The sequence below is a fragment of the Oryza sativa genome, chromosome 4 (genome assembly GCF_034140825.1).
Source record: "Oryza sativa Japonica Group chromosome 4, ASM3414082v1".
Lineage (NCBI taxonomy): Eukaryota > Viridiplantae > Streptophyta > Magnoliopsida > Poales > Poaceae > Oryza > Oryza sativa.
In genome coordinates this window covers 19,591,115-19,617,252 of record NC_089038.1, presented here as the reverse complement: position 1 = coordinate 19,617,252, position 26,138 = coordinate 19,591,115, and the positions used below count along the sequence as shown (strand labels likewise).

Sequence of the window (26,138 nt, the reverse complement as noted above, 5' to 3'; positions counted from 1 at the left end):
TATGAGTTTATGGAAGAAGAAAAGTAGGGAGATAGTTTGGACCGTAGATTAATCATCTAAAGGGTAAAAACAATTGATGTGATATGACTTAATTAGAGGAAAAAAGGAGAAAGATAATTTGGACCATAGATTAATCATTTCAGGACTAAGTGAGAATGAACTATATAAGTAAAGATATACATTGAAACATTATGTGAATTATGTTGGATGATAATTTAATTTAATATGTTTGTATTTGAAAAGCTCTTAAATTATAAAAACTATAAAGATATAGCGTGCTTGCATGATGTTTAAATGTGATGATTGTTAGTGGATGATGATGTAGCATCTTGTTAATTAGTGGATGATGATACGTTATCTTGTTAGTGGATGATGATGTGTCATCTTTGCATGTTAAGCTTAAGGAGATAGTGGGGGATAACTTTATAGTAAGATAGGATTAGTGATCAAGACTATGTTAAGTTTAAGGAGATAGTGGGGATAATTTTATAATAAGATAGGATTAGTGATCAAGACTGAAACTCATTGTAACGTCCATATATAATATGACCAATTATTACACGATGATACGCACATATACATAAATAGATTATTAATGTTTGGATATGTCTAGTACCTAAGGGTTGGCCCTATATCACTTATATGCCACTGAATTTTGTTTTGTCATTTACATGCTCATGAGTTTATACACATTCCTGGACCATTAATTAGTTTCTTTAATTAGAAGGCAAAGTTTGCTAAGTACACTCAAAGTGTTTGATCTTTTCTCGTGGACATTGCATCAAGATATCGTAAAAAGCTAGTAATTTATTTGAGTACACCTAAACCATTATTTTATTATTTTCAGGTCAAATGGATAAAGAAACTGTGTAGAAAAGACAAGTTTGCCCCTTAGACCAACAACATGTACATAAGCCAACTGTGTCTGGTTCAAATTAGACACGAGCCTCATTCCCTCCCATGACACCCTCTCCGAAACTCTAAAATTAATTAAAGTATACTTTGAACCAGATACAACCGGGTTACATGCTGCTAAACCGAGGGGCAAACTTATCTTTCCTAATTGTTTTTCTCTCAATTTGACCCAAAAGTGATAAAATAATGGATATGGTATCTTTCGGCAAATTATCAGTTTTTTATGGTGTCGTCAAGCAGTGTCACGCTTTTTCGGTGTCTAGAAAAGACCATAAATTTTTAAGTGTCCTATAACAAATTTTACCTTTTAAAATGTTTTTGTAGCACCTCTCTTTTGCAAAAGGGCTAGCTTATTAAAAAATGATTATTAATGTGAAAATTCCATGTAAAAAAATCTACCAGGACAAATTGTTTGAAAATTTTAATTTTTCAAACAAATTGTAATAAAGGATAATAAAATTTTAGGGGAATTATAGATATCACTTTTTTTTATATTTTCCTCTCCTTAGAAACACTTTTTTTATATATATTTTTAACCAACTTCAGCCAAGTGTGAGGAGATTACTTGGAGAGAGGGGATATAATTACCGTTTAAGTTTAATCAAAATTAATTAAAATTCATTTGAAAATTATTTTTTGGTTTTCCAAATTTGCGGTTAAAAATTCATCTATCTAAAATCGTTTTTCCTTAACAACTGATTTTAAGCTAGCTTTTTTTTTTAAATAGAAGGCAACTCATAGTTAACTAACATAATGGATATAAAAGGAATAAAAAAAATAAGAACTCAGAAACATGCATGTAGGGGATAGGCAAAACTCAATAACACAGAAGAAATAGAGCACACAAGTAATTTCTCATATATGTACATCAATCGATATAAGGGCCACATATCTACACTAAGATATTTTGAGAGTTATTCGATCATGAGTTGGCTCCCCTTTCTCTCAAGGCAAAATTTGCTACAGTACACGCAAAAAACATGTAATTGGCTGGGAGACACTGCAAAAATGTGACACTGCCCATAGACACTACAAAAGTTGTGTAATTGGCCATAGGACACCGGAGGCAATATTTTATAATTTCAGAGACAAAAGAGGGGAGAGAATTTTCTAAATGACCTGATTGCCTCCGGTATCGCACCATCTAAACCCGCAGTTGGAGTCCGCTAATCGGGTTGGGCCCACATGTCAGCGAGGTGGTGGATGGGAGGCAGCTAGGCAGGGCAACGGCGAGGTTTGCGGCGTCGCCTGCAGTGAACGGCGGCTTGGATGAGGTTGCAGTCAAAAGAGAATTTGTAGAGGGGTCCAAGGCGAAGCTACCGTGGTCTTCTTGCAAGCAATGGTGAACGGAATCAGTGGTGTCAGCGGTACGGGCACCGGCCAAGTTTGGGATAGTGGTGCATGTCGTGTTAGAGCTCGATTTAGCCTAAGGGAATGCATGCATGTGGTTTCTAGAGGCTCTAGAGTACTCACCGAATCGCACACAGGGTTCGGCAAGGTCTAGACATCGATGGTGATGGAGAAAGTCTCTAGGCGGCGATGTAGAGCTTCATGACGACGATGATGGCGCGAAAGGGTCGATGAGCCGCTAGCTTGTGGCATGCATGAGCGTGGTGAGGTCATAGGGACAGCACGTGTATAGGGAATCGGGCAATGGCTCACTGGCGTGGACGGATTTGACGACGATGGCGGTAGACCGGCGCCGGAGAAGAAAAGGTTGATCTCCCTCCTCGCTTCATCGATCTTGGTGGTTATTGGGGCGTTTTGAAGAGGTGCTCGAGGTGATAATGATGGCGAGGCAGCTTGGCCGGTAATGCTCCACGGTGGTCGGAACGCCGAGGTCGCTATGGCGGCGGTGCTCGGAGCATGCTCCCGAGCTCTGGTGGCGAGGTCGTGTTCCGACGCCGTCACTGCACGAAATGGGGTGGGATTAGATGGAATGGAGATGGCACTGAAAGGAGATGATGGAACGGGCAAAAGATAGAGACGACCGCGACTCGATGGCGATGACAGCCTTCGTCTTCACCACGGCCGGCAGAGAAGATGAGGGCGAGGAGGATGAGATGGAATACCCCGCATCAGTTTCTTGGCAATGGGGTGAAGAGTGATGTCGTGCGACGTTGCTGGGTGAGCTAGAGGGCGAGGAGAAGCTTGGAGCCGTCGACACGTCGTGGCCATGCAACCTCATCACCGCTGGCAACACCGCAAACATCGCCGCTACCCTGCCTCCCATCCACCACCTCGCTCACATGTAGGCCCAACCCCATTAGCGGACTCTGACTGGGACTGGTTCGACCGGACCCGGTCGAGTTTAGATTGTGCAATGTCGGGGGCAATCTGGTCATTTGAAAAATTTTCTCCCCTCTTTTGTGTTGGAAATTATAAAATATTGCCTCCGGTGTCCTACAGCTAATTACACAACTTTTGTAGTGTCCATGGGCAGTGTCACGTTTTTCGGTGTCTCCTAGCTAATTACACATTTTTTGCGTGTTCTGTAGCAAATTTTGCCTTCTCTCAGCGCGCGCACCACAGTGAAACACCTATGTTGCATAGGTTAGAGATCAATGCTTATTTTTGTATTTTACTTGCTCGTCTTTTCCACAGTTACTTTGTTAAAGAAAATCTCGCGCTCGCTGATCTTAATAAATTTCAAAGAGTTTAGATAGTTGTTATTTTTGCAGGGAAAAGAGTTTAGATAGTTAACTCCATAAGGTATACGAGTATTGGTTTAGGCCTCAATTTGATGGTGCATGCGGAGTGGACTCGAGGTGTTTTCATGTGTAATTCATTACTAAATGGCACGGCACTTCCTTCTAATTATTTTTCCGTGCGATTCAATTTTCACATACGGGTGGGTGACCCACATGCGATTTTCACATACGGGTGGGTGATCCACATGCACCCAGGTATCCGTGAAAATCGGATTTTTGCGTATGGGTAGAACAACCGCACGCGAAAAATCGGATTTTCGCATACGGACGTTTAAGTAGTCCCCACGCAAAAATGAGAACTCGCCAAAAACAAATTCCGAAAATCACTACTCTAGCTTAGAATCCTAATCCTAGCCGTCCGCCGCCGCCAGTGGATCTGCGCACGTGAGAGGCGGTGGGATCCGCGCAGGAGGGGGAGGGAGTGTCGGATCCGCCCCTCCTGTCGCAGCCGGTGGATCCGCGCGTGTGGGGGCGGCGGGATCGACACGGGAGGGGGAGGGGGTGCTGGATCGTTTGCCCTTTCCCTCGCCCTCGCTCGCTGCCGCCGCCATCGCTCTCGCCTAAGCTAGCTGCCGCCGTCGCTCTCGCTCGAGCTAGCCAGCGTGGTCGCCCTCACCCTCACCCTCGCTCGAGCTAGTCACCGCCATCGCTCTCCCCCACCACCGCCGCCTCCGGAGCCCGCCGTCGGGAGGGAGGAGAGGGGAGAGGAGTGGTGTGGGGGAGAGGAGGAGATGGTTGTGAGGAGTGGGAGAGAGAGGAGGGGAGAAAAAAAAGAATAGGAAGAGAGGAGGGTATTTTCGCATGCGGGCCACTTAAGAGATATTTTCGTATGTGGGTCTGTTAAGAGGCTTACGTGCGAAAAATGATTTTTTTTACATGCGGGCTTCTTAAGAAGTCTGTGAAAATGCAGGTCAATTTTTACAAGCGCGATCGGTTACCGTGCACTTGTAAATTATAACGGTGCTTACACAGAAAAAATCAAATCGTTGTCGTAGTAGTGCTAGGAAAAAAAACCAACCTACGTACGCTTGATGTTTCCATATGAGAGATGTCTATCATGAAGCTATAATATTGATTTCTATATTTTTTACATAATTAAAGTCGTCTCACTTTGTTCCCTTAAAAAAAAGTCGTCTCTCTTTGTACACTCATAATTGAAACCATAAACCCATATTAAATATGATCCCACTATGCCCTCTTGCAATTTTGTCTGAAGAAGAGGAATATGTCTCTTCTCATCTTCTCGAGCTATAGCTTAGCTAGATACTCTTGAATCTTTGATCACTTTATCCGTTAAGGGATAAGAGAGTGGATAAGATAACCGGTTTTATTCATACAAAGGCGCTGCCACATCATCCTGATCATAGTATACTGTCACTGTAGCAGAAGGTTAGTGAGTGGTCACCTGTGGCTTGGGATGCTGCAAGGGTCGCCAACACCACTACTACGTCCGTGCATGCTTGTTATCTCTGAGATCTTGATTCTTGGCTAATTTTGCTTTACTTGATTAGCAGAATTATCCATTGAATTATCTTGTATGTCACCGTTTTTTTTTTTTTGCTTAGTTTGCATTTGTGAGGTAGGTTAATTTATTAAATGCCAATAAGTATTTGACCATTCCCTTCTCTATAAACAGTCTCTAATTTCTAACGGTTCTCGATCAGAACTGCTATGTATAATTTTTCATCATCTCGATCTAACCATTTTAAATTTTATAACTGCTAGACACTTGGTGTAGGCACATCTCCCACACTTTATACATATTGCTAACGGTTTATGTTTTACACAAACAATTTCCAACAATTCCCTCATAGAACTATATCATAGATTTTTTAGAAATTGTGTCAAATATGTGTGTTAACTCGTTTACAAACCAGAATTTAGAGTTGTAATAGTTTGTAGGATATAATTAGAGTCGGGCTCGGTCCTAATCTCTTTTTAAAATAAAAAGGCATACCTATTATAATTGCATGACATTTATAGTGTATGCGAAGGAACAACAGTCAACCACGTAGTTAGTCGATATCTATGGTTGTTGATACCCACACTAGAACGGATACCCTCATCTCAATCGGGCGGTAAGCCCCATCTCAATCGGGTATGGCGTCCGTCACAGGCTAGAAGTCACTGATGTGAAGAGCTATCTCAATCGGGCAAACGGCCATCACGGATGATTCTATCTCAATCGGGCCCTAAGTAAAGCCCGTCACCGATAGCTTTGACCCAGACGACCAGTCAAACTATAGCCCGTCACAGATGACCTATCTCAATCGGGCCACAACTAGCGCCCGTCACAGATGACCCTTATCTGTGACGGGCATTAACTATAGCTCACAGATGACCTATCTCAATCGGGCCACAACTAGCGCCCGTCACAGATGACCCTTATCTGTGACGGGCATTAACTATAGCCCGTCACAGATGAGTCATCTGTGACGGGCATTAACTTATGCTAGAGTTAATGCCCGTCATAGATGAGTATATTCCAAAAATAAATAAATTTTATTTTTTGGCTAGCCCTCACTCGTGTACACCCACGCGGGAAGTTCAAACTTCCCGGTCGGTCACCCATCCCGAAATTGCTCGAGACCAAGCACACTTAACGTGCAAAGTTCTTTAGAGATTGGCTTCTGGAAAAGTAATTGTAACATGTTGGTATGAGTATTCTATTAATCCTATTATGCCCTAGGCCAGGATGTCAAATTGGGGTTATTAAATGATTTCAAATGGAAAAGTCACCAAAACCAAAGTTGTAGAACTCATCGAGGTGCAAAATTTTTATTTTGGTCATTTCTCCATCTGACTCTATTTAAACAATTTGAAATTTGAAATTCAAAGTTTGAAAAGTTCAAATAGAATTTTAGATCAGTGAACGACTTCAACTGAAAAGTCATCAACAACAAAGTTGTATAACTCATCAAAATCTATAACTTTTATTTTGGTCATTTTTCTATATAACATTTTTTGAACCGTTTGAATTTGAATTTGAAAATATAACAACTTCAAACAACATTTTCAAATACTAAATGATATCAACTGAAAAAGTCATCAACAACAAAGTTGAATAACTCATCAAGATCTAAAACTTTTATTTTGGTCATTTCTTCATACGACAAAGTGATAGTAACATTATTCACAAAATTGACATATCTCTTATCTGGTTTTATAAACTATAACACATATATGTAAAATTTGTGAATAATATTACTAACATTTCGTCAAATGAAGAAATAACAAAAATAAAAGTTTTAGATCTTGATGAGTTATTCAACTTTGTTGTTGATGACTTTTTCAATTGAAATCATTTAGTATTTAAAAATATTGTTTGAAGTTGTCATATTTTTAAATTCAAATTCAAACTGTTCAAAAAAAATGTTATATTGAAAAATGACCAAACTAAAAGTTGTAAATATTGATAAGTTATACAACTTTGTTGTTGACATTTTTTCCATTTGAAATCATTTACTACCCGTAAAATTATTTTGCTATAGTCAACTTACAAATATAAACATTTCATATGAAAAATGGAAAAATAGTCATCGGTGACGGGCTTTAGTTAATGCCCGATAGAGATTAAGTATATAGCCCGTCATTGATGAGTCATCTGTGACGGGCCTAGTTGTTATCTCAAACGGGCCTCAAGTTGGTGCACGTCACAGATGATGGTCATTTGTGACGGGCCACAACTTTAGGCCCATTTAAGATATGAGATATGGAATGTTATCTCAAACGGTCCTAAAGTTGTGGCCCGTCACTGATAGGTGTCATCCGTGACGGGCTTAAGTTTTATACCCATCTAACATGTTTGTGCGACCATATCTCAATCGGGCTTAAAGTTGTGGCCCGTCACTGATAGGTGTCATCCGTGACGGACTTAAGTTTTATACCCATCTAACATGTCTATGCGACCATATCTCAATTGGGCACTTTTCGGCCCGATTGAGATGACTTCCTTGTGACGGCCCGCTATTTCTAAGCATATTAGAGCTCGTCACAGATAGAAGGATCTGTACTAGTGCCAATAATTATGCTGGACCAGAAAAGAACACTCGTAATCAGTGCTCTAGTATAGGTTTCGGTTGAACCTCGTTAGTAAATACCATACATTAGTGTCACCATCCTTTTGTATTTTCTACAGTGGTCTTCTGCGTGTTTGGCTACCAAGATCCATGTTGGTGCAGTTTTTATATGTCAAGTGACCTCAAAGAGGTTCTCTTGGAATTGGTAGATATCAAGTGTTCTCTCAACCCTGGACAATTATGCTCTGCTATGTTCAAGTCAACTCCAGGCTATTTTGGTGGTTGAAATGCATGCTTCTTTGTGGCAGCTAATTGTCTTCCTTGCAAATTGCAATGTGTGGCATATATATCCACCTGCAGCAACACATGCAAACAGCCACTCGTGCAGTTTGAGCAAACTTGTTCCTGGCATCTCTCGACTAATTATTCCCTTCCATGGTTGTGAAGTTGCGACATGGCATTCTTGGAGGAGAGCTTTGAAGCCCATGGAAGTCAGAAAGGTCACTACTTGTTGGCCACAAAACTTAATATTATTCCTCGGAACAATGGATATACTATACTCTCTGGGACCATTAATGTGACATGCACACAAGATGGATTCTAGGGCTGTTTTGGATCCATGTCAAAATAAACCCTTAATTATTTGTAGGTAGTTTGAATAGTAAATGTGATAATTTAGTTTCAAGCGAAATGATAATGCTCGTGATCAATTTAACACAATTCTAAAACTTTCTTCATTATAATATAAATTTTGGTTTTTACTTGGCATTAATCCAAACACATATGCTATACCTTATCAAAATATTAGTAATGCCAAAATTTGATTTGGTTTTGACACTGTCAGTATTTTGGTACGACACTAAACCAAATAAAGCCTCTAAGCACTGTAGTGTCGACTTATAGAAGCCATGGCAACTCGTCCACGTATGCATATGTAAGCCACGCGTTGCTTGCGTGGAGCTAATGAAAGCACCATCCAGTACACTTTTGGATAAGGCCATGTGGCAAAGCTCCACAAGAAAATCTTAGCGGTCGACTTCCAAGTCTCTCAACTGGACGAAGAAATGGACATGAGAAGAACCCCACTACGTATATATTGTATACTTCGTTTATAGTCGCTACAAACTATCCCTGTCCACAGCGATTTTGTGGAAGGATTTTATGCATGTTGAAGTTTAGTTTGATTTTTAGTTATCAAGCAGATTACTACCACATATTATCTACTTCACTATATGAACAAACTAAATATCATCTAAAAAATAATCTAAACAGATATGTTGAAACAACTTGTATAAATAATATAGTAGTAGAAAGTTTCCTGACAAAACATATTTTCTTTTGAGTCTCTGAAGAACTGGATTTAAATTATGTGGGCATACAATAAGAGATTAAAAGGGGAGTGAAAAAGCAGACGCTTTTCTTGTACAATAGGAGTTCGTTGCTTAGGTATATGTAGCTAGCTGCCAGAGTGGCACATCAAAGGAAGATCAAAGCAGAGGTGAAAGTATGTGTGCCGTGGGCCGGTGACGAACGTGTCTCCCTCGTCGCCATGCTTCCGTTATCCGACACCGCCACAACCACAAGAGGATTCCACCGCATACCATTCTTAGGAGCTAGCTAGCTTGTCGGCTACGAGGGCATTCCCAAGCCATAGTGTTCATAAATAGTATCTATGATACCATGTCAATAAGAGATCACAATAGAAACTACACTCTACGACCCATGGTTTCTTAAAGTGGGCCATTAATAAATACATCATCTCTCTTCTCTACCAATCATATTTATTCTTTATCTATTATGAAGACGCTATTCTCTCCCAATGCAAAACTTAATAGTATCTAGTGCATAGGTTCTCTGTTGAAGCTGTGTCTTGTATGAGACCCAGTTTCTTCCTCTCTTCACTCTCTCTCTTAATTAATATAGTGCCACATAAGCTAAAAATCTTACATGGCAATGTAGTTAATACCATAGACTCCTAGGTGGAGGGTTGGGATTGCCCTGATAGCAACACTTGCGCATTTGAATTAGATTATTCATTATATTATTATTTTCATGTATGTTTGATTACATTTGAACTACACTCTTTGTATGAGTGATACTTTGTAATAATTGGTTGTAACTCTGTTGAGTCAAGGCCGGGATATAAATTCTATTATCTAAAAACAATTTATTATTTTTATGTATTATATAGGATAGATAAATATTTTAAGAAATAAACTAGACGAACAACGCCTTAAAACAAGTGGTTTAAACTATACATTCAATTTTTTTAAAAAAAAAACATATTTTGAGAAGTACTCCCTCTATTTCACATTATAAGTCGTTTTGATTTTTTTTTCAAACTTCTTAAAAGTTTGATAAATTTATATAAAATTAGTTTTATTAAATATAGCATTGAATATATTTTGATATTTTTTATTTTATTTTATGTTGAAACTATTACTATTTTTTTATAAATTTACTCAAAACTAAATAAATTCAATAAAAAAAGAGTCGAAACGACTTATAATATAAAAACGGAGGGAGCTCAAATTAAGTAATCCGCAAAATAATCCTACGAAATAAGTTGAAAGGAACCGAGCAGATAGAATCTACACGCATTGATCCGTATCCGTATCCGTATCCATCCATGGGCACCCGAGAATCACATGTCTCCACTCATGAGTCCCTAAAGCAACACCATTGTCGATGTTGTTGTTGCCACAGTATGCATATGCATGGGTTTGGGACCTGAGAGCGACGGTCACACGGCCGTTGGGGATAAGCACGGAATGGGAGCTGAGATGAGAAGAGGAATTTTTTTTTAAAAAAAAAGGATTATTTTTGTTGATGGTTCACTGGTGGATTCATATTCGTGCGCATCCATCTCTAAGTTGGATTGACAGTGAGTTGCTTGCTTGCTCGTGGTAATTAATTTGGTACTGATTCGTTGATTAAAGTTAACCTTGTTTTTTTAGCAATGTGTAGGTAATTAATCAATTAATTAATCTTTGCACGAGTGATAGTTAATTAATCATAAAAAATTGAACTGTGTGTAGCTTTGTGTGGCGATTGCTTGGGTCGCTAGGAGTAGTAGCTTGTGCATCTGTGGTTAGTAGTGAAGTTTGATCGGTTAATCTGACGTGTGAATTCTCTCTTGCTTACTTGCCAAGGCAGCTTTAGATCATGATACTTTACTTCCCGTGCATGGCTGACTGCGATCGAGAATCACTGGACGTTTCACACACCGAATTAACTATTTGAATGTTCTTTCCACCTTGGAATGTTCGTTTACTGACCATTGATCTAAAAAAATCAACGTATCAGATCTTCCCCTAATTCCCCATTTTCCGTTGCCTGTCCTGCTGCATGCTCCTGCCGTCTCAAAATAACTTAATCTAGAATGGGATGTGATCCATCTAAAGACAATAAATTTAGATAAAGACTTGGATATGTCACATCTAATTCTAAGTTAAGTTATTTTAAGACGAAAGTAGTACGTGGCACCGATGTCCTGTCCTGCCTTGCCGCCGTCGCCGGTATTGCCCGAAGAAGATGGCTAGAGCATGAATGAACTTGATAGGCATAAGTGAATTTCGCATGTAGAAGACACCAAAAATCATGCGAACATTCTTTAGGCTGTTTTATTTAGCTAAGGTCGGAACCGACACGTAAAACAGAACAACTAATTAGCACAGGGGTAATTAAGTATTATCTAAAAACTTAAAAAATAGATTAATATGATTTTTTAAAAGTAATTTTTCAATAGAATCTTTTGGAAAAAGCATTATTTAACAGTTTAATAAACATGCATACATGCAGAGAAGTGAAGTTAGAAAAGTTGTGCAAAGAACTGTTATACATATATGTACGTGTGCAAGCATGGCTTATCGACCATGATCAATTTCATAATAATCGTCCGAAATGATTTTCCTGACGATGCATAGAGATACTTTTCTAATAAGTGTCCGATATATACTTGAATGTGACGTGTACTGCAGCCATGCATATTATAAGATATCCTTTGCAGATGGAAATATCTTCCCTCGGTTGGACTTTTCGAGTGTTGAAACCACAGAGTTTCACACTAGGTAGGATTACGCATGAAGAGGTCAGAGTGAGATGAGAGATTTATTTATCGATGGGCATAGCCTGTTGGACCAAGGGGAGCACCGCACACAAGGGTTGATTATTTTCGTTGTTAGATGGAGCTGATTAGCCGTTTGTGTCCTTAATTGGACTACTTTCTGAAGTGTTCTTTTCTCGTGAAAATAAAGATGAAGTTGAAGATTAAGTTTTTTACGCAAAACGAGGTGGTATTAACGTATAATTGATTGAGTTTTAATTATTACAAATTTAAAAAATATATTAATATGATATTTTAGAGCAACTTTCATATAGAAAGTTTTTGCACAAAACGCACCGTTTAACAGTTTAAAAAGCGTACAACGGAAATCTTAATCTTCATCTAACTCTTGTCTTGTTGGAGAAAAGAACTAGCAGTAAGTTGTCGTAACGAGTACTTTTAACTAACTACAGACTAAACAAGTGAAAAAGGACATGGATCAATTTATTGTTCAGAATTCAAAACTAGCACTACTACTGCTGCAAAAAGCAAAATTGTTAAAAAAACATATAACTGGACTTAGGCTGTATTCTTTATCCTATTTTTCTAACTTATTTTTCTTATTTTTTCTACGCACATTTCCTAAACTATTAAACGGTGTGTTTTTGAAAAAAAAATATAAGGCATATTCAGATTGTAGCTAAAATAAACTTTACTAAGTTCTGGCAATATCAAAATTTTAGTAAATTTTAGTAAGATGGCAATATTGCCAAAATTTTGGCAGGATTTCTTATATATTGACTAAATTTGACAACAAACTAAATATAGGCTTTTTTTAACTTTATAAAAAAAATAGTATGTTTGAAAATGGCATCAAAATGCCTATATATGAGAGTTGCTTTAAGAAATATATATTTGTCTATTTTTAAAAAGAGTATAATATTTAATTAATTATGCGCTAATAAATCATTCCGTTTTACGTGCGTGAGGGATTAGTTTCTCAACATCAATAACCAAACATATCATTAGTGGGGTACTCAACAAGAATTCCACATGAAAACTTTGCTCATGTTTAGAAACTAACATGCGCATTTCTAAAAATGGAGATGATTATTTGATAAGTACAAATATTACGCGCGACCAGGACCAGGCAAGTCATGCCTCACGTGCCGGTTGACGATGCCGCCGCCGCCACAAACCGTGGCTAAGCTTCACCACGTGGATCGATCGATCGGTATCTATCTCGATCACGCTCGCTCGTCCCCCCAATAAAAACTTGGGGGAAAAAAATCTCCGTGAACTGATGAGGCGACGACACGGTCGGTCGTATCAATCGAACTGATCGTCGGATGAGCTGATGAGCATGGATCGCTTTGAGGGTTTCTCAAACCACCGGGACCGAGGTTACCGCGCCCCGGCGGTGAGCACGGTTACCGCGCGGTACCCGTGAAAAACCGTACAAAACCGTGTAAAATTTATCAAAATTTAAATTATTTTTTAAATTTATTTGAATTTAAGAAGATTACCGCGGTATTTAAATTACCGTACCTCCGCGGTAAGCTCAGTAATCGACGGTAAGTCGAACCTGTCGCTTTCTCGATTCGGGAGAATTGATTATTAATAGTATATATCGCGTGTGCTTGTGGTCGCTTGCTTGACCAGAGAGGCAGAGATACGATTGGGGATGGAACCGATGTGTCGATCGATCGCAAATTCGCAATAATCGCAGCATGGTTTTTGGCTTGCCACCGCACGCTTGAACATGTTTGATTTGATTTGCGTGGCCAGTTGCTTGATTGGCTCACAGGAGGGCTGAGGGCAGCCGCCGCCGCCGCCGGAGCAGCAGCACACGGTACAGCTACAGCGCACGGTTGGTTTGTGATGAGTTGCTGCACTTGCATTATAGGGTATCCCCTTTATCGTCGTGTTAGGACAATAGCAATGCACCATAAATTTATACCGAATCTCATATACCGTATAGACTAAGAACTGTATTTGCCACATGCTCCACAATGCAGATCGTTTGTGGAGGGTCCCGCCACTATCTCTTCTTCACTTTTCCTCCCCATCTCTCTCCTCTCTCAGCGATTTTGCCTGGCGGAGAGAAAGTGAGTGACGACGCTGAGCGCCTCCCTGGCGACGAAGCTAAGAGAAGCGGCGGATGCGCGGCTAGAGAGGTGGCGGGCTCCTCCTCTGACCGGCGGCCCGAGTGGCGCCGGCGAGGCTCCACCTCTCCTCCGATGACGACTGGCGGATGGCGTGGGGGGAGCTCAACGGCGCAACGCAGGGGACGACGCGACAGATATTGGCACAGTCGATCTGTCGCTGTTGCGTCCTAGGCCACCACAGTCACCATCTTTCCTTCTTCTCCCTATGCTGCCGTTGCACAGGTATGGAGGCATCGCATGGGGCCACGCCCCTCCCAATGCGCCCCTCGCCCGTGTCCGAATTTTCAACGTGGACGATCGGAGCTGAATTACCATCTATACGCACTGTGAATAGCCTTATGGCCAAAGCCCAAACATGATGATCAATCCGGACGAAAGACCGATAAACATGATGATGACGAAAGATCGAGGTCCCGCGTGTTCAAGTTCCTGACGAGAATGCCAAGCAAAGAAAAAGACAAAAGAAAAAAAGATGCGTCTGCCGGGAGTCGAACCCGGGTCTATTGCTTGGAAGGCAATTATCCTAACCGTTGGACTACAGACGCTTTTTGTTTTAATCGAGTACTACATGATTATTATTACAATGTCCAACTAAATACTCTCAAAAGTCACTTCAATATGATCTCATGTATATTTTAAAAATTTTATTTTTGTGGCTACGATGCTCTAGGAACAGTGGAGTTATGAAATGTGTAAAACTATATGTATACATAAAAGTATATTTAACAATAAATCAAATGATGGGAAAAGAATTAATAATTACTTAAATTTTTTGAATAAGACGAACAGTCAAACATATTTAAAAAAGTCAACGGCGTCAAACATTTAGGGAAGGAGGGAGTACATGTTTTAACTTTTAATATGTGGAGGAGTTGATATATCCGACTGAGTAAAACAAATCAAATTTAACATTAGAGTGAATTGTATTTTAGACCACTTATTATTGTCATAGTTTCACTTAGAACTAGGCTATGTTTCATGTCTTTCACTTTGGATGGGGAATTTGTTACCTTCTATTGCACATTGGATCATTCTTGTGTTCCATGCCTCTAACCTAGCTACTTTTGCTGCCACTCACTATTTCCTTGGCTCACCAGTAACTAAACACACCCATCAATACTCTATCATAATCATTCAGGACCTTGATTTTTTTCCTTTTGGCTCCTTTTCTCCCTCCAACATCATGTGAGCTGGAAAAAATCACTTGATTGTGAGATCACAGGCAACAACCGCAGCAGCGAGCAGCCATGTGGTTTGGTTTTGTGAGTTCGAGCTCAGGAATGGATCCGAGAGAAGGAATCCTAGTCATGTGTTTGTTCGAGTTGATCCATAGCAGCATCTCAATGGTGAAAAAACCAGAAGAAGAGAGATGGAGAAGAAAGTCAGTCCAGTTTGAAACTTTTGCAAAATCACCTAGTCCAAAGCGAAAAGATTTGTCTACCCTTAGTCCAAAATGAAACATGGGTAAAAAGTACTACTCCCTCCATTTCATATTATAAGGCTTTCTAGCATCATTAACATATATATGAATGTGGGCAATGCCACAATGCTAGAAGGTCTTACAATATGAAACGGAGGAAGTAGCTCAAAGTGCAATTCACTCTTTTAACATGTCCTGGAGGGAGTCAATTTGGACTTCTTTTCCTTACCCTTTTCCCTATTTAGGCCTCCTCACCCAGGCCGACAATATCCCAACCTTCCAGGCTTCCAGCCCATCTCGGTCCAAAAATTCGGCACTGACATATGGGCCCCACATGTCATCCCCAACTTTCCCCCCTTCCAAAACCCTCTTCCCCTCATTTCCAAACTTTGGAGGGAAACCACCAAAATCTCCCAAACCCCACGATCAACCAACAAAAATTTCTCCCCCAAAATGAGGCGCCGAAACCTAATCATCACCTCCGACTCCGACTCCGACGACGGCGGCGGCGGCGGCGGCGCGGCCACCGCCTCCACCCCCGCGTCCGCCTCGGCGTCCGCCTCCTTCCCGAGCGTAAGCGGCGGCGGCTGCGGCGATGGCTGGCCCTCGCCGCAAAACCCTAGGTCAGTCCCCGTTCAGTTCCCCTCCCCGTCCTCGCCTCCCCCTTCCCCTCCCATAGAGATTTCCGATGAGGAGGAGGCGGAGGCGGAGGTGGTGGTGGAGGAGGAGGAGGTGGTGGTGGTGGAGGACGAGGAGGAGGAGTATGAGGAGGTGGAGGAGATCGAGGACCCCGATGGGGACTCCCCCTTCGTCGACGCCCCCGAGCACATCTCCCCTCCGCCGCCCCCTCCGCCTCCGGCGCGAACGCCGATGCCGACGCCGACGCCGACCCCGACCCCGACCCCGACCCGACCCCCCGTTCCCGTGTGGGCTGCCCCTCTTCCGGCCCGAACCCCAACTCCTACTCCATCTGCGCCGCCCCGAGCCGCGGCGCCATCCCCTGCGGGAACCCCGTCGCCGTCCCCGATTCCGCCGTCGAGCACCCCGGTGTCTGCGCTGAGCGGGCCGCTGCGGCAGGTGGACGAGTTCCTGAGGGGGCTCGGGCTGCGGCTGCGCCCGGAGTGGCTCGAGTCCTGCGCCGCCGGGGTACCCGGGTTCTACGGCCTCGGCGGCGTGGAGGCGATGGCCAGGCGGTGCTTCGAGCAGTTCCTCTTCGCCGACATGAACGCGTGCGGCGCGGGCGTGCTCCCGGAGGGCGTTGGGAGCATGCACAACGCCGTCCTCGATGGCCCCCTCGTGCTGCAGGTTATACCATTTTCTCTTTACTTAGAATGCGTGGTTAAATTTTTTGGTCATACTTTTGTTACTGAGCTCTAGGTTCCCTATACCTGTACTGCTGTGGTGCCGCCTAGTGTGGCATGCTTGGTGTGATCTGCGGAATTTTGGAAGGCACTTAAGATCAAATATCTGCTAGTATTTTCAGGGAATAAATATGTGCTTCAAGCTTGAGCCCGTCGATGTTTACTTGTTTCAGTTCGGTAGTTCATGATTCATCTGACACTCAATAGAATGGAAAGCTGTGGTTTTCTTCTTTTGTATATCAACTCATCAAGTGTGCCATGAGTGCTGAATTTCGTAGCACAAATGGTACCGCGCCGAAATAAACATGATTTTGATAGCACAGTAAATTGCTTATTCTGAAAAGTAGTTGTCAGTTCCTGTGTATTTCTTTCCTAGCACTGATGCCTTTATACGTCTTGTAAGTTCAATTTCCAATCTCCATACAGGCATACACTAGCTCATGCCATATTCAATAATTTTTTAACTTTAGCATACACTAATTGTACATTGTTGTAGTTTTGCATTTTTTTTTGTGATAATGTGTTCTGGGGTTTTCCTTTTGTTCTTTTTTTCCTATGGTTTAACTGACTCTTGAGTTTGTAAGGTTGATGAGATTGTCAACCTGTCAGCTCCTTTAAGGGAAAGATATCGTGATGCACATGCGGGGCCCAAAAGATGTTTAAAGTTATCAATGACAGATGGGATCCAACGCATATATGGAATGGAATACAGGCCGATCAAAGACCTGGAAGTTCTTGCCCCTGCTGGTTTTAAGGTCATTGCTTTCTCTGTTCCTTTTTCTTCAGAACATTTGTATTTTGCGTTCATTTTATTAGTTTACATTTAAAAATTATCAGTGAATTTTTTTTTCACACAACATAGTTAGATTTATCCATTAGCATTCAATATAGCAAACTAATTATCACAAAACTCTGGTTTTTCCCTCCTAGATAGTAGCTTCCATGGTCACTGGTGCTCTGTTAGACTCCCTGCCTTTTCAATTTACTTTTCTCTTAAGAAATGGTTTCTGGAGACAGGCTTCTACAATTAAACGATAAATGCTTATCAATCTATGTAAACAATTTGATTGCGAACAAACTATTGACTAAGTGATAATACAAAATAGTGTGACTGGAAGAGACATTTTTTCCATTTGCTATTTTTTGTATCAACAGCTCATAACTTGTCAACACATCTCAGATTGTTATAAGAAATGTGCACATAAGGAGAGGCCTTTTTATGCTGGTGCCCGAGGTCATTGAGATTCTTGGGGGTGTTGATGATGAACTGGATGAAGCACGTAATAGGCTTGTTTCTGAAGTAAACAAACCGCCACGTGGCAAAAGGTATATGTTGTGCATTAGTGAATTGAGCAGATTTACATACATGACATTTAATTGCAACACATGCTTCAAACTTGGATTTTAAGCAATGACTTGAGAGTTATTTTTGCGAATATCCTAGTAGTTGGATAAATCATATCATTCAAATGCAAATGTGCCTGTTTAGGATCTGTGGTAGTGGCCTTTCTGTGGTAATGGTGGGAGCCATATGCTGGGAGGTCCTTTATGAACAACGGAACTTTCTTTGCCTTCCATTTCTTTTCAATTTCATGGAATTTATTTAGCTTCTAAGTTTAAACAAAACAAATACTCAATGTTCACATCTATCCAGTCAGTTGCATGCCAGAAATTTTGTTTTTCAATGTGTATATAACATTTCTTGACAGGACACTGCTTGTTTGTTCACAAGTCACAACTCTTCATGCTGCAGGAAACAAGGTGGATTACCATTGTCTTCGAGAGCCACTCTAGCAGCCTGGCCAACAAATGCCAATGCTACAAATGATGCCGAGCAAGGAGCCTCAGTGCCAAGAACAGTGAATACCCCTCATCCAACCAGATTAGGTACTATATAGATTTCATTGATAGATTGATTGTGTGGCGAACTAGCTTTTGTTCTTAGAAAGAATGGAAACTGAATTATAAATTAGTAGTAATTGTTTTGCTGGAACACAGAGCATTGCTATAACGTGGCCGTTTTTTTAATCCATTGGCTTTCAATGCTAAGTTAGGCTAGTTTGTCCACAATTGCTGCAACAAGCACTCTCAGTAGACTACCTGCCAGATTTTTTTCGTTCTCCATTCATGTGGTAACGACGAACCGAGTTTAGCCAAATTAAATGGGATTAACATTGCAACTCCTCAGTTTTATATAATATTCTTCATCATGTTTTGTGATCTCAAAATTTCAATGCGCAGGTAATGCTTCCCATGCTTCTCAGGTTGGTAGAACTACACAACCTATGGTGGACAATCTTATCCCTCATGTTGTAGTAAGCAATGCCCAAGAGCAAAGCCGACATATCCAAGAAATCACCATGCAGGGCCAACCTACTTCTCTTAATAGGCACAATAAAGAAGCTTCTGCATCATATAGATATAATGCCCAATGCAGCATTAGTGGAACTACACGAGCTATGGCAGACGAACATGTTTTAGTAAGCAATGCCCAAGAGCAAAGCCCGCATATCCAGGAAATCACCATGCAGGACCAATCTACTTCTCTTAATGGGCGCAATAAAGAAGCTTCTGCATCTACTTCTTATAGATATAATGCCCAATGCAGCATTAGTGGAACTACACGAGCTATGGCAGATGAACGTGTTGACCCTTCCTTTGTTGGTAATAACGTACATGAACAAATGCAACGTGTTCAAGGTATCACCATGCAGGACCACATTAGTGCTTCTAGTGAGAGCAAAAGGGAACTTTCTGTGACTACCCCTTCTGGATATGATTCCCGACTTGCGCCACATGGTGTTGGCAATACTGGCACAAGAAGTGGGGAAGCCACACGATCTTCAAATGTGGATGATGGGATCAATAACATTGGGCATCCGATCAGTCTATGTGGCGAAAATGAAAAGCCTTTTACTTACATATTCAACATGTTAGCTGATTGGGGTGTTCAACAGGATACAGTACCTTATATTCAAGGAAAAATTAAGGTTTGCTTGCTTCTTAGTACATTAGTTGCTCATTTCCAAATGGTTTTGTTTACCAAAAACTTTTTAGGAGTACTTCAACTGCATCAGTTCCATATTTCCAGTTTGACCAAACTAGTTTTCAATGGCTCAAGAATGTTGGAACATTCTCTTGCACACATTATTTTTTTAATAATATATGGAAATGAGTAAACGTTGATTGATATAACTGCTACAGGGTTTGATCACTTCTGTCAAACGGTTTCAATACAAGCAATCCATGCAATACGATCTTTATGTCTACATAGATGATGGTAGTTTTATTACAGAGGCCTTTGTTGACCGTGATGTAAGTAAATCTATTTGTATTAGTAATTTATCCTAGTGTGCTTACTTGTGATTGCCATCTTACCTTATTGCATCATCATGTGTTCTGCCATTCTGTTTGATAGATTGTACAGAACATGATTGGCCTTTCCGCTGAGGAGCTTGCAGCTGCTCTTTCTTCTGGTGGCCCAGCACAAGCCAATATAAGAAAAACTATGAAAGCATTTGAGCATTTCCTGGTGAACTTTGAGGTCATTCTTGCTCTCATATTATTGTACCTGTTTTCATTGTGAGTTTGTGACGTTTCTGCATTGGTAAAACCTTGCATTCTAATGGCAGGCACTCAGCAACCATACTAGTTGAGTACCATGTCCAAAAGTGAATACATAATCTTTCTTTATCCTAGTGGAACAGGAATAGACTACTGTGTTGAAGTAAAAGATTCTTCATTTTTCCTTGTTCAGATAACATAGGCAGGCATAGCGATAGACATTAGCCAATTGAAATTCAAAGAATGGTAATAAAAATAGCAGGCTATAGAATTTAGATGAATAATTTAGAGTATTTTTAAGAAACATTTTGCTGTTTAAGGAAAGTAATACCAGCACAGAGAACCTATTTGACATTGCATATTCTTGAAGCAGCCAAATTTGATGATATTATAGCTCGTAAATATTGAAGCACATAAGCCCGACATGCTATTTTGATTATAAACCCTTGCAAACTTGCGTGGTTCATATTATTGCTACATCAATAACGTTTCATTACATGGAATTTTAGTTCAATTTTGTTTGTAGCATTCTGAAATATGAAATGTGTTTTGAGCTCTACTTCCCTTGATTGCAGGGCACAATCCTTATTGAGCTCAACAGAGATTCTTCTGTTCCTATTGTACGTGAGATGAATAAAGGTTGTTCAAGTTCGGATGCGTGGCAGCTGCTTCGGAGGGTGAAAACATTTTCTGGTCAGGGCTACATGCGGAGCCTGGATTTTATGGACACCACTCCATGAATATATTCAGCTTCTCCGAGGCGCTATGCAAAAGATAAGGCCAGTCATACGATTGTGGCCTTAATATGCCAAATTTGCCAAGACAAGGTGCGTTTCATAGGTACTCTGCTCCCGCATTCAGCGGCCCTGTTCGTCAGCTCCTTGTCAGGTATACTTACGTAACTCCATTTGCTGAATATTATTCTCTCCTTTCCGGTAGTTAGGTGCTTATGACTTTATTCTTCTCCAGCAGCAGTTGCAGTGGGATGCACTACGAAACCAATGGTTGGCAGCCTGGCTTTTTGGAAGGATGGATGGCTGACTAGAGTAGTTAGGAAGATGACCTGTGTGTTTACTAATTAGTACACACTGTCCATCACAACCTTTTGCCCAGCTAGCAGAATTTTCATGTTACACAGAAGCATCAATGCTTGGGATATCGCATCTGTTTGACTGAAGTAAATTATGCACACGCAGTTTAACATAAAGCATGTTTGAAACACGTACATAAACAACATCTACCAGTCACTAGTACAACAAGATCAGCAAGGAACCCGTCTTATCAATTATCACGCCTGCAAGGCTGCCGTTGAGACACGATCAATTAAAGGACGGACGACGATGCACGCTGCAAATCCGGCTAAAGGCCTAGCCAAGCAGCCCATCTACATGAGAATTGGAGGATTTGAGTGGCAATACGTGTGTGTTTCAACCCTATGATCCCGTGTTGAATCCCCAGGACAATCACAATCTCTTAAAAATGTTTGGTCTTTCCCTCCTAATTTTTTTTTCTTTAGAATTGTAGGACTTGGTGGAGCGCGTGGTGAGGAGATAAGTTTGTCTCTCTCTCTCGATCTGATCGTTCCCCTCTCTCTTGCGCGTCTCTCTCTCATCATGCCTCTCTCGTGAAGCGGTGGTAGCAACGGCGGTCTAGCGGCAATGGCGGTCTCCCACGGGCGGCTGCGGCACCCTCCCCTTCGCCAGATCCAAGGGGAGGCGACGGCGGTGGGCTTCCCACCGCTAGATCCGGCGGCCTCTCCGTCCGCCTCCCCTCGCCTGCCATGGCCTCTCCTCTCTATTCGGCGGCAACGGCGGTCTCCCACGGGCGGCTGCGGCACCCTCCCCTTCGCCAGATCCAAGGGGAGGCGACGGCGGTAGGCTTCCCACCGCTAGATCCGGCGGCCTCTCCGTCCGCCTCCCCTCGCCTGCCATGGCCTCTCCTCTCTATTCGGCGAGCAGTGGTGGCCGACATGTCCTACTGCTTCTGTCTCTGGTGAGCACCCATGATAACTTGCATCCTCTTTCTTTCTCCCTCCATCTCATTCTACCTTAACCTATCTTCGTTTCTAGATCTAGAAGAAGCTTTTGTCCGATGGATCTAGCCGACGGCCACCCGACTACATGATTTGTTGGTGATTTTTATGATGTTTTATTCAATGATGTGAATATTTGATGAACATTTGCTCCATAAACTTCTTGTTGATTATCCGATGTTAGTTTTCTCCTTTTTTTTTGATTTTTGGATCTATTTCTGGTGCTTTGGAGCATCATCTCGGCTCAATTTGAGCAAAGCCGGGTTTTTTTTTTAAAATCGCATACCTCAAAGGTGTCGGTTTCTAAATCGACACATCTATATCCTCTAATCAGTACCACCTCCATGGTGCTGATAAAAACCGGCACCTATAGGGTTTTCCAACTAACACCTATTAAGGTTTTTTTTTAAGTAGTGCTATCTTATATTTTGAGACCGAGGTAGGAGTATTCCTAACAAATGAAAATCACCCTGGAACACGTTTATTACATACAGACTGCAGGCTGCTGTTGAGAAAGAGAAGACCAAAACTCAATACGACGAAGCTAGCTAGCTAGCCAAAGCCGGGCAGCACACAACTCCAGCCTTCACCGAGCCTTGATCTCCGGCGACCGGAGCGACGCCGGCTGGGAGAGCCATCGCTGGCCGGGGACGCCGAGGAGCAGCCACCGGCCCACCGTGTCCGTCGTCGCCGGACCGAGCCGCCACACCGTCAGCAGCCGGGCGCACCACTCCAGGGCCTCCGGGAAGCACACCCTGAGCGTGTACGCCGCCCTGTACCACCGCGGCTCGAACACGTACCTCTCCCCGCCGCACACGCCCCGCACCGCCGCCCTCGCGAACTCGCCGGCGCGCTCCACCGGCGCCGCCCCTAGGATCGCCTGACATCGATATACAATGTGACATCAAGATATGATCAAGCATTAATATAATTGGCACTGTAAATTAAATTGAAGTATGATCTTAAAGATGTGGATAAAACGGGGTTTCGTGTCGGTTATAAGGGTTGGGTTTTAGACGATCTTAGCTATAGTTTCTTTGTTGGCCTAGCAACGGCCGGTCACGTTTAACGGCGACCGGTCCGGTGCAGACCTTCTCCTAGGTATATATGGGTTGATGTTATCGGTGTGTGGGTGGTGATATTCTTTTTTTTTCGTTTTCCTGATTACGAACTTACATGATTGTAATCTTGTATTTTTTTTCATGTTATATCAATATCAAGAGTTGTTCAAGATTTAATCCTGTATTTTTTTTCTCTATCGATACGAGAGTTGTTCAAAAATAAAAATGGACGTACGTCTCGTTCATCTTGGTCTACTCTCATGTCGCCCTCCTTGGTGAGCATCTTCCCCTTGGTGATCTCCGACTCGACCACACCCGGGATGACCTCGGTAATGGCGATGCCGTCGCCGGCGAGCTCCATCCTCAGCGTCTCGTACAAGTTGGCCGCCGCCGCCTTGCTGGCCTGCATGCACACACCGCCGATCGACCATGTATATGTAATAATATAATTCAACTCCATTATTGTACTCCCTCCGTTCTTAAATATTTAACGCTGTTAATCTTTTTAAAAACTGTTCTTTTTCTTTTTATGAAATATGTAAAACTATACTTAGATATAAAACTATATTTAACAATGAATTAAGGGTATGATAGGAAAAGAATTAATAATTATTTAACTTTTTTAATAAGACTAAAGATCAAATATATTTTAAAAAATTAACTGCGTCAAATATTTAGGACAGAACGGAGAGAATTTTAGGGATTGATTAATTTGAGGATGTGAGTGGAGAGTTCAAACATTGTAGAAGGTGTTTCTTGGCATGAAGATGTAGGACGAGTTGGAGGTGACGCCGACGATCCGGCCACGCGTCTTCTTCAGGTGAGGGATGGCGTGGCGGGTCGGATACACGTGGCCCCAAAAGTTGATGTCCTGATTAGTTAGGGCAAGAATCATCATGAATTAATGAATTTACTCAATCAACAAAATGCATTCACGAATGAAGTAATTGAGCTTATTCAGAGTTTCAGACTAGTCAATGTACTGAAATGGTGTTCTCAAGAAATTGATTGGGTGAAGAAATATTGATTTTACCATCAGTTTCCTGAAGTGGTTGACATCGGTGAGCTCTTCGAACTTGCCAACCTGCCAGATCGACGCGTTGTTCACCAGGTGATCCACTGCAAAAAAAAAAAAAATGCACCAGGGGATTTTATTTGAGAAATTAAACCCAGCTAATTTAACTGATTAATTACTTTTTGTAACACTGATTAGTTGTTGGTTAATCAATTAGCAGCAGATGATCACTAGTGTGGATCGCTTACATCTACCGAAGTAGCGGATGGTGTCATCGACGAACTTGCGGCAGTCGTCGGGGCTGGAGACGTCGCCGGCGACGACGAGGACGCCCGGCGAGCCGGCCGCCAGCGCCGCGTCGCCGACCTCCCGGAGGCTCTCCTCCCTCCTCGCCACCAGCGCCAGGTACGCCCCCCTCCTCGCGTACTCGTAAGCCAGATGCTGCGTTATACAAACACACACGTCATCCACCGACATGGTCGGAGACGAACACTAGGTAGGTAGGTAGCTAGGCTAGATAATAACCTCGCCGATGCCGGAGGAGGCGCCGGTGATGAGGACGACCTTGCCGGCGACGTCGTCGTCGGCGGCGGCGGCGAGGAGGGCGCCGAGGAAGGAGGCGGTGAGCCTGTAGACGCGGTAGGCCGGGAGGAGCAGCGCCAGCAAGGCGGCGAGCGCCACCCGCACCGCCGCTCCGGCGAGCTGCGCCAGGGCTGCCATGGCTTGCCGGCCGTTCGTTCGAGCTCGATCGAGGAGCTCGAATTATATGCGGCGTTGCGAGCGGCGATGCGGCGGCGGCGGACACGTGGAGACGGGGGGCGCGCCACGTTGGAGGACACGTGGGCTGCCACTGAGCTCGCCGCCGCCGCTGCCCCTTTTCACACATTTTTAAATTAAGCCCCCTGGGAGCTTCCGATTTTATAACGGGGTCCAAAATAAAGGATAAGTGATAAGTTTGTGATCCCGCGTAGAGGTGGGTATTCGGTTTAACCGAGAAATTTGGTTCGGTTCCGTGGTCTTTTGAAAAATTCGATCTTCAGTATCACAAGACCGATCGATCTTCAAGAAAACTCAAGACCAAGCACTTCGGTCTTCGGTTAGTTTGGTTCGGTCTCGGTTATAGACCGAACTAACCATAACAACAGTTTAAACAGCAAATAAATTAATAAAAAAGTACTCTATACACGATCAATGAATCGAAGCAAGTCAGATAAAGAACTACAATATGATACTACTAGAAAATAGAGCATATTGATTGAAAAAAAACAAATAAAAGCAAATCGATCTTGCCATGATTGGATCCGTTTTTGTTTTTCGAAACTCGATTGTGGGATTGGGGAGGATAAGGTTTTGGGGATGGGGTGGATAAGTCGTGCGGTAGTGATAGTGAGGATAAGGTTTTGCCAGATGAGTTTGCTTTAGGTGAGGAGGTATTGGTGCTAATGAGCTGACATATCTAGGAGTGGAAACGAGCCGAGCCGCCGGCTCGGCTTGCAGTGGCTCGTAAAAAAATAGGCTTGGCTTGGCTCGGTTTGGTTAGAAAAACAAGCTAAAACTTAACCTCGGCTCGGCTCGTTTCCTGGCTCGAGCTGGCTTGCAAGCCTTCCTGTTGAAACACCTAACACTATATAAAGTAAAATAATCAATATAAACACACGATGGCCTAGGCTCGCAAGCCAAAACAAGCGGCTCGCGAGCTAGCTCGGCTCGGTTCATTTCAGCAACGAGCTAAAAAGGAGGCTTGGGCTTGGCTTGTTTGGCTTACGAGCTGAGCCAAGCCAACCAAGCTCGAGCCAAGCCCGAGCAGAACTCACGAGCTCGAGCTTT

General features: G+C 42.4%; 2 protein-coding genes, 2 long non-coding RNA genes and 1 other non-coding gene across 7 annotated transcripts; 2 read left to right on the top strand and 3 right to left on the bottom strand.

Moving 5' to 3' along the window:
- Positions 1–1,752: 1,752 nt before the first annotated feature.
- Positions 1,753–3,024, bottom strand: LOC136356404 (uncharacterized). Its single transcript, XR_010741189.1, has 2 exons — positions 2,907–3,024; positions 1,753–2,825 (listed from the first exon to the last, which is right to left on the bottom strand). It is a non-coding gene; the product is annotated as an uncharacterized lncRNA (long non-coding RNA).
- An 11,307-nt stretch (positions 3,025–14,331) lies between these two features.
- TRNAG-UCC (transfer RNA glycine (anticodon UCC)) lies at positions 14,332–14,403 on the bottom strand. Its single transcript has one exon. It is a non-coding gene; the product is annotated as a tRNA-Gly (tRNA).
- Positions 14,404–15,658: 1,255 nt separating this feature from the next.
- LOC4335680 (recQ-mediated genome instability protein 1) lies at positions 15,659–21,493 on the top strand. 3 transcript variants are annotated; one of them, NM_001419288.1, is made up of 9 exons: positions 15,659–16,583; positions 17,224–17,394; positions 17,820–17,965; positions 18,393–18,526; positions 18,881–19,629; positions 19,844–19,954; positions 20,058–20,183; positions 20,779–21,091; positions 21,176–21,493. In NM_001419288.1, exons 1-8 carry the CDS (start codon positions 15,732–15,734, stop codon positions 20,941–20,943), a joined length of 2,454 nt encoding a protein of 817 aa, NP_001406217.1. In that variant the 5' UTR covers positions 15,659–15,731; the 3' UTR covers positions 20,944–21,091; positions 21,176–21,493. The 3 variants fall into 3 exon arrangements, with proteins under 3 accessions (NP_001406217.1, XP_015633698.1, XP_015633697.1); XM_015778212.3 differs by having other exon boundaries at positions 15,670–16,583; positions 21,179–21,437; XM_015778211.3 differs by having other exon boundaries at positions 15,670–16,583; positions 21,173–21,437.
- A 290-nt stretch (positions 21,494–21,783) lies between these two features.
- Positions 21,784–23,030, top strand: LOC136356106 (uncharacterized). Its single transcript, XR_010740805.1, has 2 exons — positions 21,784–22,195; positions 22,273–23,030. It is a non-coding gene; the product is annotated as an uncharacterized lncRNA (long non-coding RNA).
- Positions 22,676–25,047, bottom strand: LOC4335679 (11-beta-hydroxysteroid dehydrogenase 1A-like). Its single transcript, XM_066309621.1, has 6 exons — positions 24,837–25,047; positions 24,560–24,752; positions 24,330–24,415; positions 24,036–24,167; positions 23,532–23,699; positions 22,676–23,115 (listed from the first exon to the last, which is right to left on the bottom strand). The coding sequence occupies exons 1-6, from the start codon at positions 25,029–25,031 to the stop codon at positions 22,822–22,824; spliced, it is 1,068 nt and encodes a 355-aa protein (XP_066165718.1). The 5' UTR covers positions 25,032–25,047; the 3' UTR covers positions 22,676–22,821.
- Between the last annotated feature and the right edge of the window lie 1,091 nt (positions 25,048–26,138).